The sequence below is a fragment of the Saccopteryx leptura genome, chromosome 7 (genome assembly GCF_036850995.1).
Source record: "Saccopteryx leptura isolate mSacLep1 chromosome 7, mSacLep1_pri_phased_curated, whole genome shotgun sequence".
Classification (NCBI taxonomy): domain Eukaryota; kingdom Metazoa; phylum Chordata; class Mammalia; order Chiroptera; family Emballonuridae; genus Saccopteryx; species Saccopteryx leptura.
The window spans coordinates 14,708,528-14,720,580 of NC_089509.1; the positions used below are offsets into that span (position 1 = coordinate 14,708,528).

At 37.0% G+C, this 12,053-nt stretch overlaps 1 protein-coding gene across 1 annotated transcript in view; it reads right to left on the minus strand.

The window, feature by feature from the left end:
- Positions 1-4,243: 4,243 nt before the first annotated feature.
- ACTR3 (actin related protein 3) overlaps positions 4,244-12,053 on the minus strand; it is a 59,793-nt gene continuing 51,983 nt past the window's right edge. Inside the window, exons 11-12 of the mRNA XM_066345214.1 lie at positions 7,976-8,059; positions 4,244-6,891 (exon numbers count right to left, since the gene is read on the minus strand). Of these exons, the coding sequence (XP_066201311.1) occupies positions 6,796-6,891; positions 7,976-8,059 (180 nt within the window). The 3' untranslated portion in view covers positions 4,244-6,795. The remainder of the gene's footprint in view (positions 6,892-7,975; positions 8,060-12,053) is intronic.

Genomic DNA, 12,053 nt, shown 5'->3' on the forward strand with positions numbered 1-12,053 from the left:
AAAAAAAAAAATCGTTAAGGTACTTTCTGATTCACAAAATCCAATTATGTCACTTGAAAGTTTAACTTTCAGTATCAGTGAAATCTGAAATAAGGTACAAATTTAGCACCAATTTGGAAATTCATGCCCCAAATGTGCAAGAGCTCAAATATGCAACTTGGCCTCAATCAGGATAGTCTCAAATTCCAACTGTTGTTCTGTACAGAGTCCCTTTTCTCCCCTTTAGTCCTAATACACTGTTTCAGGCTCATGTTGGCACTCTTTATCTGACAGCCAAGGGCATGATTTCGTAGACATACTTAAGTCATTTGGTACCTCTCTCCTCAGTAGCATCTAGCACATTAAGGCTAGTAGCAGTTCTCTCAACAAACTGGGTCAGAGAAGCTAAGCAATGTTGCCAAATAAATTTTGAAATAAAAATGTTTAATAAACCATATGCTACTCAGTATAAATAAAACACATTAAGAATTACCAATAAGTTCTATTCTGCCACTATATATGTGGTCTTTGCCAAAGCCCTTAAAATGTTTTCTCATCTGTAAAATGTAGTTGGACTAGACCAAACTCTGAAAATTCAACAAAGTAACTGATATCAAGTGTCTCCACGTGTGGTTTCTACCTTAACTGCATCCGTTAAGTTTTTCTCAGAATGTTTGAGTGGCAGGTTTCCTTATCCGCTACTCTTCTAACTTGCTTACAATCAATCCTGCTCACCCCTCCTCTCAATTACTAATTGCTATACTACCGGCTGTTTCTCTGATAACTAAAACATCTTCCCCACCTACTCTGCATCTACCAAATTTTATTCATCTTCCAAGGTCTTCGAAAAAAGAGAAATCTATTCCAGCAGAAACTGCCCTATATAAAATAATTTAGTTAAGTCATGAATGTATGACAATCCAACTAAGCATTACAGCAACAAAAAGAGAAATCTCTTATTTTCTTACTGCCCAATCCTCTACGCAGATTAATAATTTGTTTGGGAAAAATATGTACTCTCCATAAGAGAAAAGATATACAGTTCTAATTCCTGTTATCAACTTTCTACTACACCTCTAGGTTAAGATTAACAATCTATTGCATCATTGACTTTTTCACTCAAAATGGAAAAAATTCTAAGTCATCATCTCTAAATTTGTAGGTTCGAAATGGGATTTACACGAGAAAACCAAATTGTTAAATAAATTCCAAAGCTGAAAATTAGAAGTGTTTTTACTGTTGATGTTCAATGTCATAAAATACTTAAGGGCATTTCAATTAGCATTGCACAATGTTTAGAGCAGACAATAATTACACTGTGGAGATTTCAAAATGATCTAAGACCTAATTAAGCAACTATTAAAGACCTACATTAGAAAATTTATGAACACTTAATAATCCCCCAGTTTTATGTAGACTGTCACTGTTTTAAAGCAAACACTAGTGGAATAGAAAAATATAACAACCCAGTCTTACTTTCTTGGTAAATATGGGTATTTTTAAAGGAACAAAAGTTGTACGCTAAAGGAATTCAAAGTTTTAATTTCAAAATGAAAAATGATTTTATTCATTCATTCACTAATCTATCAAACACATTTGTCTGAAACCCTATTATGTTCCAGACAAAATGTGAAGGCACTAGAAATACCAAATGAATAAGACAGATCCTACTGTAGAAATACTTCCTTCAATTGTTATATGCAACATTTATCATTTTAAGAATCTCAGGTGCGAAGTAATTTGAAACCACAGCTGCACTTAACGTTTACCACCTTACCTAGCTGAGTTTTGGTTTTTATTTTTTCCCCTTAAAACCACCACCACCACCTTTATGAAATTCTAAACCTAGTAAGCTCTCTCAAATATCTGGGCAAAATATTTCTCTCTCCTCAGTGTCTTTACTGTTATATTAGCCACTAAGTTTAGGACAGAACGTTTTATTCATCTTCACGCACAGTGCTTAAGCCACAGAATACAATCAAGAAATGTCTCTGGGATTGGGGTATCAAAACCTGGTACCAGCCCTGGCCGGTTGGCTCAGTGGTAGAGCGTCGGCCTGGAGTGCAGGAGTCCCGGGTTCGATTCCTGGCCAGGGCACACAGGAGAAGCGCCCATCTGCTTCTCCACTCCCCCCCCCCTTCCTCTCTGTCTCTCTCTTCCCCTCCCGCAGCCAAGGCTCCACACTGGAGCAAAGTTTGCCCGGGCTCTGAGGATGGCTCTGTGGCCTCTGCCTCAGGCACTAGAATGGCTCTGATTGCGGCAGAGCGACGCCCCAAGATGGGCAGAGCATCGCCCCCTGGTGGGCATGCCGGGTGGATGCCGGTCGGGCGCATGCGGGAGTCTGTCTGACTGCCTGTTTCCAACTTCGGAAAATTACAAAAAAACAAAACAGAACAAAAAACAAAAAAACAAAACCTGGTACCACTGCTTAGAGTATAAATAAGTTGTAGTGTTTGAATAAAAGTGAAACTATTTTGACTCAGTATCTTAGTTTCATTGTAATGCATAAAAGTAACCAGAAGGGATGGAACACTGAAAAACAGTCAAGAATAATCATTTGCTAAATCAAATTAACAAAAGCAGTACATACTTTTCTTCTAGCTTAATTTTTTTTCTTTTGGTTTTTTCAGTTGTCATTTTTTCTAAATCATTCATTTCTATTTTTGTTCCCTTTTCCTTCTGTTCCTATAATTACTAGAAAAATGCTAATGTAATTGTAAATTCAAGAAGCTATTTAATTTCAGCTCCTGAGTTCCAAATGCACTAAATAAACTGGGTTATGACATGGAGATTACCAAAGACAACCACTTTTTTTGTTGTTAATTCTATCGAGACCAAGTAGGTTATAACAAAAAGTGTGGTATGCTGACAAATTATGGAAGAGGAATGAACATATACACAGTACTGGGGAGTTATCAACAATGAGTAGCAGAAATCCTTTTTTACTAAGATCTAAAAATTTCCAGACCCTCCAGCAGATCTAAACATTCTCACTTAAGGTCAATTTAGATGTGGTTACACACCTAGTAAGAAAAAGTGTTTATTTTCAGGATCTGCTAGGAAAGTTTCCCATAAGTTCTTGGTAATAACTCCTTGGCCAATTGTATAGACTAAGTGCTATTACACTGAAATATGTCCTAGCATAGGACTCCAATCTGCATGGGAGAATGCTTCACTCCAGAGCTTGCACATATTTTGTATTGTGTATTTTAACTAATATATTTAGTGCCCATCAACCAAAATTGTAATCTGAGTACTAGGAGTTGAAGAAGACTGCAGAAGGCTATCAAGGTACTCACACCTGGTGACTATGAACTAAAATAGATCAGGATGGTAGTGGTCAGAGAAGTCAGATCTGGGCTGGTAACAAAGGAAGAAATTCACTGGACTTTAATATTTACCAATTAGCCCAGTATTTAGAGGAATAACAACTCTCTTTACAATAGCAAAAGGAAGACCCTGGCTGGGGAGCTCAGTTGGTTGGAGCATAGTCCCAATGCACCAAGGTTACAGGTTTAATCCCTACTCAGGGCACATACAAGAGGCAACCAATGAACACCTGAATAAGTGGTACAACAAACTCTCTTTCTAAAATCAATCAATAATTTTTTTTAAAAAATCAAAACCATAAATAAACGATGGCATGAGTACAATTTTACTCATTTCCTCAATGCTATAACATACTCTGGTACCATTTTTAGGGTACCAGAAAGTTTAGGGTATCTGAAAGTTTCTATTTATACAGATATATTCAGTGGTCAGCAAACTTACTTCTCAACAGAGCCAAATAGCAACAGTACAATTGAACTTTCTTTTGAGAGCCAAATTTTTTAAACTTAAACTACAATATATAGGTAGGTACATTCCTTATCAAGGTAGTGCCTGCACGTGGTACTTTGTGGAAGAGCCACACTCAAGGGGCCAAAGAGCCGCATGTGGCTCACAAGCCGCGGTTTGCCAACCACTGCTCTAGGACTTCTTTTTGTAGAAACTAAGGAAAGAACAATGAACATAATAGCCTATTATCCCTATAATTCATATTATTACTTCTAAAGATATTTCTAGAAATAACTGCAAGAACAGTTATTTCAAACTGTCAAAGCCTTAAAAACCAAAATTATGTATTGGACGACCTGAGTAGGTAACTGTTATCTGATGCGAGAGGAAGACAGGTCAGAAGAGGGCCATGACTTGCAGTATATGTCATTTACTGTTGAGGGGTTAAATTTTGAGAACTTGCTTACTAAAAACAGTAGGCATCAAGTTAGATAACCACCATCTATTTTATTTCTGTCCATTAATATTTTCCATTGAACAAAGCCCCAACTATTAAAAAGGAGACAGCTAGGTTATATTTTCAAAAACTCATAAAAATTGCATTGTTAACCCAGATAACATCACTACCTTATATATAAATTAAATTAAGGTCCAGAGAATTCAAAGAATTTATCCAAGATTATACAAATATGTTTCTAGTTTTAAAAATAACAAAAAAATCAAACTTAATGAGTTATATCACCAATTTGTAGATCCAGAATAAAAATTTCAGCCACTGGACTGTTTGGTGTTTCTCCACTGTCCCATGCTCATGAAGTCTGACATCAAATCAGTATTACAGATTTGATTTCATCTTGATCAACCTCTACACATATACAACCAAAGGTGATATAAATGGAAAAAAATGATATACAATGACAGGAGAGATTGTAAGAGCACTGTTTCTATCATATTACAGCACATATTCTATAAAAGCAGGGCAAAAGGTGTATCAGGAGTCTTCTTGTTTTCCCAAATAAGCGTAAGCTCTAAAGAAAATTACTGACCTTCACATTTTCAAATCAGTTAAAAACATATTTATTTTAAGTATGCAAGAGATTGTAACCTGCAGCTTTGTAAACGTCTTCCAAGTTTATTCATTTATCATTCAACCATCCCAAGTGTAAAAGACATATTCATGACAATGCTAGTGATATCTTATGGAGCCAAGAGCACGAAATCTTAAATGCTCATCAATTTACTTCTGTATCAAAAGATGTCTGCAACATATTCATGTAAAATAAAGGAGCTATATTCATTTCAATATGCACAGAAAACTACAAGGACCCACAGACATTTCTAACAGTGTAATGATCAGAAAATGAGACAGACTAGAGTGGGAAAGAAACCTACTCCCACTATTTACTCTTTAGTACTATTTGATGGGTTTTTTTAAATGTTTATGAAATATTTTTTCAAGTAAAAAGAGATCTTTGAAACTGATACTACTACCACTACAGACCATAGTTTGTTCTTTACTCCCACATACAAAGAATTAAGATTCATATAAATAATTAATATAATTTAAGTATCCAGATTCAGTCTAAATAAAGTTTATTCCCCAATTCTATCTTTATATTAACAACAAAAACACTTCGTTCTTCAATTTTTGGATACCAATAATCTTATGTGTCATTTTCATGGGTGATGAAGTTCAAGTGTTCACTGGTATTATTGCGTAAGTTCTAAAAAGCCTGTAAAATCTCCCCTTTTTGTCTTCTATAAATAACTGGTAAAATTTGAAATTCACAAGAAATTTTCTATCATATTAGGGATTTTTAATGAATCCCACTATTCCAACAAAACCAGAAATCATATAAAATACATAGACATGAAGTAGAATGACACTGCTTCTTAAAAAAAAACATTAGAAAAGGTAATTCAGTTTTAATTTATTTTCATCATGTTTTCTTCATGATCCAGATATTTTAAAATGCAAAGAAAATTAACTTTCCATGATATGTCAGGGGCTGGCACTAAAAAAATTTCAGACTGCAAATGAGTTATACAGATGAAATATCAAATGGAGATCCAGTTATCAAAATGAAAGCACTCAACATATTAAAAGTTCACAATTATTTGTTTAGAGCACATAAAAAAGTTGGCTTGCTAACCAACTGTTGTGATTTTAAAGAACTATTGCAGAAATTTGAAGAAAATAGATTAGTTAACTTATAAAGATTAGAGCTTGAAACAAGTATTAAAAAGAAATTTGTGCCTTCATTAGAATGGTTTAGGCTTTACATATATGAATTTTGGTAACCAAATTATTAATTTTTTTTAAATACGAAAGGACACTACAGATATGCAATACTGGTCCAACAGTCTTGTCTTTACTTTTCCTTTAAAGCGACAAACAGAATGTGAGTAATCAGAAAGCACAAGCAGGCATCAGTTAATCCAAGATCCTAGCTTCTTAGTTTCAAATGCACTTGCAAAGAAAATCACCGGGCAGCATGGGGAACGGCAACAATTCATAATAACTGGAATCCCATGAGCATGTGTGCACGATAAGTCTCATGAGGCTATTTTTTTAATTTCTCCTTTACTTGGTCACTTTTTTGTACTCAAATACTAGTTTTTCTTTGACTTTTTTCCTCAAAGTATAAAAGTATGAAATATAAACAAGCTCTTGTATTGTACACTTGTAAGTGTACAATTCAAGCATTATAGAGCTATCTACATACCAATAAATCCCATCAAATCTTGGATAATTCAATAATATACAAAATATCAGGACACAGAAAGAACTAAAACCCACTTCTTTTTGTTACACATAATATTCAAATATTCAATTTAAAGAAAAACACTTAATTTTGGCTCTCCTCTACATTCGCATGTTGATATATTTATTAAAATATTCCTGTATAATTAATTATGTTTGGTCTTATTATTTCAAGTCAGGTTTAAAACCTCAAAACCAGCCATCCAGACAAAACAAGTAATCAGAAAGATTATTTCTTTCCCACCTCCCTAACCCCAATAACTATGAAGTCAATTTTATGACATGACTCCAAACACTGGATTGTGACGACAAATGCTAGGTCCAATTTCTTCATAATCCTTTTTGGTGTGGCATACTTGGTAGAACTCGGGCTGAAAATAAAAACATATTTTTATGAAGGTCAAAAATCTATCATTCTTCAATATGCTTTAAAATAGACTTGTTAAATCTAAAATGTTTTTATTGGTCCATCTACAGTACTTGAACAAAGCTTAGGAATTCTACCAACCATGACTTAAAATCACCTATAAATCTAACTCCGAATAGAAAAGGAACATTTAACTCATGTCCCGCACCTCCTCCTCACAACCAATATATCCTAGATTTTGAAACTTTAAGGAATGGAAGGTTGATTCTCAAATGCCAAGACTATTCTAGTAAGTCTTTCCAAAATGACATACTGAATCAATAATCTAAACAAGAAGCATTAATAAGAAGTACAGGTAAACCACTACATGCTACAAAAACTTGTAGTCAACTCGCTTTCTTCACTCAATATCTGGTGTAGACGACTACTCGATACTCTGTCATCTCATTTCTCAAAGGGCAAAGCTACAAACTCAACTAGGTTATACAGCACAACTGAAGACAACTATGGTTAAGGAATAAAATACTTTTATCTCTGATTTTTAAATGCTTTAAAATTCAAGGCTGTATAGTTTTCAATAATTCAGATAAAAGCACCTTCATTTTAATTAATACTCTGTGCACTACGGTATAAAGCACCAATCATGTTAAAATACCTTTTAAAGAGGTTTTCAGATCTTTTGGTTTGGGAAGAGGGCTCTGAGAACTCCCTTCACTTAGTTTAGAGTAGATCATGGTACTTCCTATACCGTAAACATTACTCTTAATTCAATGCTTTTAAATATTTGCAAAGAAAAAAATAATGCCCTTCCAATATCTGTATTACCACAGGGTTAAAAGAACTTTTCCTAAAGATAAATTTAAAAATTCTAAATGCTCACTGAAAAAAAAGTCTAGCAGGTAAAGTATGAACATTAAATCCAAATGAATTGCACTTTTTAAAAATACCATGTAGACAGGTATCTGATTTTAAGACTTTAAAACAATTAAAGAAGTTTCCTTGTTCTTCTAAATATTTTTAAGTATTGAAGAATTCTTATATCTAAAAAAAAAAAATCAAATTATAAAAGTAAGCTTCATCTCATTTACCGTGGACGCCAGCATCGACCCTCCAAACCAAACTGCGTATCGCTGCATATGGTGTGTAATGACTTGTACATCAATAGGTTTTGGCTAAAAAAAACACAAGAATGGTTCAAAAATAAATTAAAATAACAGTTTCTATAAACTCTACATACATCAAATGCAATGTTTCACAGAATATAGCAGAAAAATATTAAGCTTATTTAAAAAATAAATAAAAAAGAAAAAGGAAGAACCAAACCATTCAGGTTGAGGAAGGGACTAATTCAAGTAACTTGTGAACATAGAATTATGACTATGCCCTCAGGCTTAAGATAATAACTTAAACAAATACAATACTGAACTCTAGTTAGTGGGCTTATTTCTCACAGTGGTAAAAGCAACAATTCTGAAAGTACTATAAACAAGTATTCTAGGACTGAGCAAAATCATATATCATAGATAATGGAAGCCAGTTACTCTGTCAGAGAAAGGCATTACAAAAATGGAAAGGTGGTATTCTAGAACTGGCAAAATCAGTATGAATTCAGCTTTTAATTTACAAACAGAGAAGTAGATGTAGATGTGCGTGCACACACAAATACTCATACATCCTAATCTGTCTGCCAAGAAGGCCAGTAACACCAGTAGCAATGAATAGACCTAGTATCAAAAATTTGATTTCTTAATAGTATTCTCCACTAAAATGAACAAGGCTGCCTCGGGGGAAAAGGGGTTGATTCCTAGATTGAAGAGAAAGTTCAGGATGAGCCTGGAATAGCCTGCTTTGCCAGAAGTAAAAAGTGCTTGAGGAGTACTGGGACCCACCAAAAGGCACAGAAACTACCTGAATGGCTCCCACTGGCCAAATCTGAGAAAATTTGAGCATCAAAATTAATGACATTAATAGTATTCACAATATGTTGATATAAGTATCAACATGTTGATATACAAATCATAATAATAAATAGCCTATGGAATCTTATGAGAAATCAGTTTATACAAATATTACTGAATGAATAAGGAAAAACTCTTCCCTAGTAAAATGAGACTAAAAAACTTAAAGGAATGATGGAATGTGCAAAATATCATTTGAGTTGGCAACTACCACAACTACAGTAATAGGTATTTTAGGAAAAAAATATAGATGTTAAAACTAGTGTTGAAAATTTAATGAGAACCAGGGATCTATAAAGATATTATGAAACTCTATAAAATGACTGCCGAGTGCAATAAAAAGGACAGAGTCAGAATCCTGTTTCAAGTTTTCCCTGTATCACTAGATGTCAGTTATAGCATTGCTATCACGGGGAGGGGGGTCCCCCTCATTTCTTATTTAGAAATGTACCAGAAGCTTAAAAATGTTAAACACTTTTACTTTCTTGAAATACCATACTCAATAAACAGCATTTCTTTTTCCATTTCAATGAAATTGTAATGAATCACTACAAATTAAACTATTTAAACAACTATTTAACTGCACCGGGAGGGATAGGTTTAAGATAATCAAAATTTAGGGGCTCTGGCTATCATGTAATTTCTCAAGCAGCAGCAAACTAGAGTGCTATATACTGCTCACAACAATTAGGGGATATTTCAAAATATGAAGCTATAAAATATTCCCTAATTTTTGTGAGCAAGAAGACAAGATGGCGATGAAGTAGGCGGACGTACCAACCTCCACCTGCCAGAACCAAAGTGGATTACAAACTAATTTTAAGAACCATCATCTGGAAAGACCAACTTTGGACTAAACCAAGAGGACTCTTAAACCAAGGATCACTGAAGAAGGCACACTGAGACTGGTAGGAAAAATGGAAACGCGGAGAGGGCTGCCCAGCTCCCCGGAGTGAATGACGGCCCAGAGGGACTCACGTGGTGGGAAGTGAGTTTAGCAGAGAGGGGAGGGTCCTGAGTTCCAGGAACAAAGCCCCAGTCTGCAGCCCCAGAGCCTAGAAGAGGCATATGGACAGAATTTAGCTGGAAACAAGACAGGATACTGTTTGTGAGAAAAAGACTGATTTCTCAGACCCAGGATTCTTCTTAAAGGGACTGCGCAGAAAACCTCTCTCACAACCACTCACCCGGGGCTCTGGGGGTCAGGGAGAGAGGAGAGGACTGGAGTAGCAGGAAGAAAGTGTAATCTAGGAGGCAAAGGCAGAAACACTTTGAGGGACAGCTACCATAACCCCTGGGATGAGTCACTCCCCAAATCTGAAGTGAATATTTCCCCTGGAAACAGCAATATCAGCAAAGGGAAGCAGGACACCAACCAAATAAGCTCTCCAGCAGCACTCAGAGCAGTCGCTTAGAAGGAGGGAGCTTTCGGGTCTACAGTCGTGAGCCTTAGGGTCTGTGCTGCAGCTCCTGCACCCACACGGCTGAGGGCTTGCCCGAGGGCGGGCAGTGGTGGGACGCAGAAGCACGGTTCTGTCGGCAAGGGCAGAAGCTGGCTGGCCACCACTGAGGCCCAGGTGTGAGCTCAGTCTTGCCTGGCTGGGGAGGAGGGGATGTGTAAAAGTGGTCAAGCCCAGCTGTGGGCCGCCTGCAATCCAGCCTGCAGGGGAAGGGCAGGAGCCCCAGAAGGGGCGGAGACCCGCCCTTGAGTAAGGGTGCAGGAGCACAGCCTTGAGCTGCCCACGGAACCAAGGCTTGTGGCCTGACTTGGGAGCCGGCTCCTCCCATGGCGGTGGAGCCAAAAGCCCAGAACAGGCGGAGTCCTGCTACTGAGTGTGGGCACGCAGTCCCGCCCAGCCTATGGAGCCAAGGCTTGCAGCCGTCCCACGAGCGGGCTCCTCCTGCAGGGGCAGGGCGAAAGCCCGGAAACAGGTGGAGACCCGCAGCTGAACAAAGGTGCTCACCCCTGCCCTCAGGGCTGTGCATAATGCCACCCGCGGGGGCGGGGTGAAGGCCAAGGCCACCGAGGCTTGTATACCCGAGGATGTGATCACAGCCACTCCCGTGAAGGAGAGGCGGAAACCACAGCAACAGCCCCAGTGGGCAGGCACCAGCAATGCTCATACCCGAACACCCTAGGCAGCAACAGCAGAGGGGGTGGTGGACCTGCAGACAGACCACACCTAGGGAACACAGAGGCCACATCAGTCGACTCCAGTGGCCAAAATCTTCTTTTACACAGACAAAATGAGAAGGCAGAGAAATGCAACACAAATGAATCAAGAGAAATCCCCAAAAAAGGACCTGAATGAGTCACATATTACCAAATTACCAGATGCAGAGTTTAAAATAACGATTGTTAGGATGCTCAAAGATATTAGAACAATAGATGGTCATTACGAACACCTAAATAAAGAGATAGCAAATATAAAAAAGGACATTGAAATAACAAAAAAGAATCAGTCAGAAATGACAACTATAATATCAGAAATGAAGAACACAATGGAAGAAATTAAAAGCTGGATGGATGAAGCAGAGAATCAAATCAGCGAGTTAGAGGACAAGATAAATGAAGGCACGGAAGCAAGAGAAATAATTTCCACATCATAGGGGTGCCTGAAGAAGAGAAAGAACAAGGGATAGAGACTTTGTTCAAACATATCATAGCTGACAACTTCCCTCAATTAAGAGAGGAAAACGTCTCACAAGTTCAAGAAGCACAGAGAACTCCATTAAAGAGAAACCCAAAGAAATCTACACCAAGACACATCATAATTAAAATACCAAAGCTAAGTGATAAAGAGAAAATATTAAAAGCTGCTAGAGAAAAAGAGTATCACCTACAAAGGAGCCCCCATAAGGATGGCTTCCGACTTCTCAACAGAAACACTTGAGGCCAGAAGGGAATGGCAAGAAATATTCAAAGTAATGCAGAACAAGAGCCTACAACCAAGACTACTTTATCTAGCAAGGCTATCATTTAAAATTGAAGAAAAAATAAAAAGCTTTCCAGACAAAAAAAAACTCAAGGAATTCACTACAACCAAACCAATGCTGTAAAAAATGCTAAGGGGCCTGTTGTAAGCAGATCAAAGGAGAAAAAGAATATGGCAAGAGAGGAATACAGTTTTAAAGAATAAAATGGCAATAAACAACTACGTATCAATAATAACCTTAAATGTAAGTGAATTAAACAATCCGATCAAAA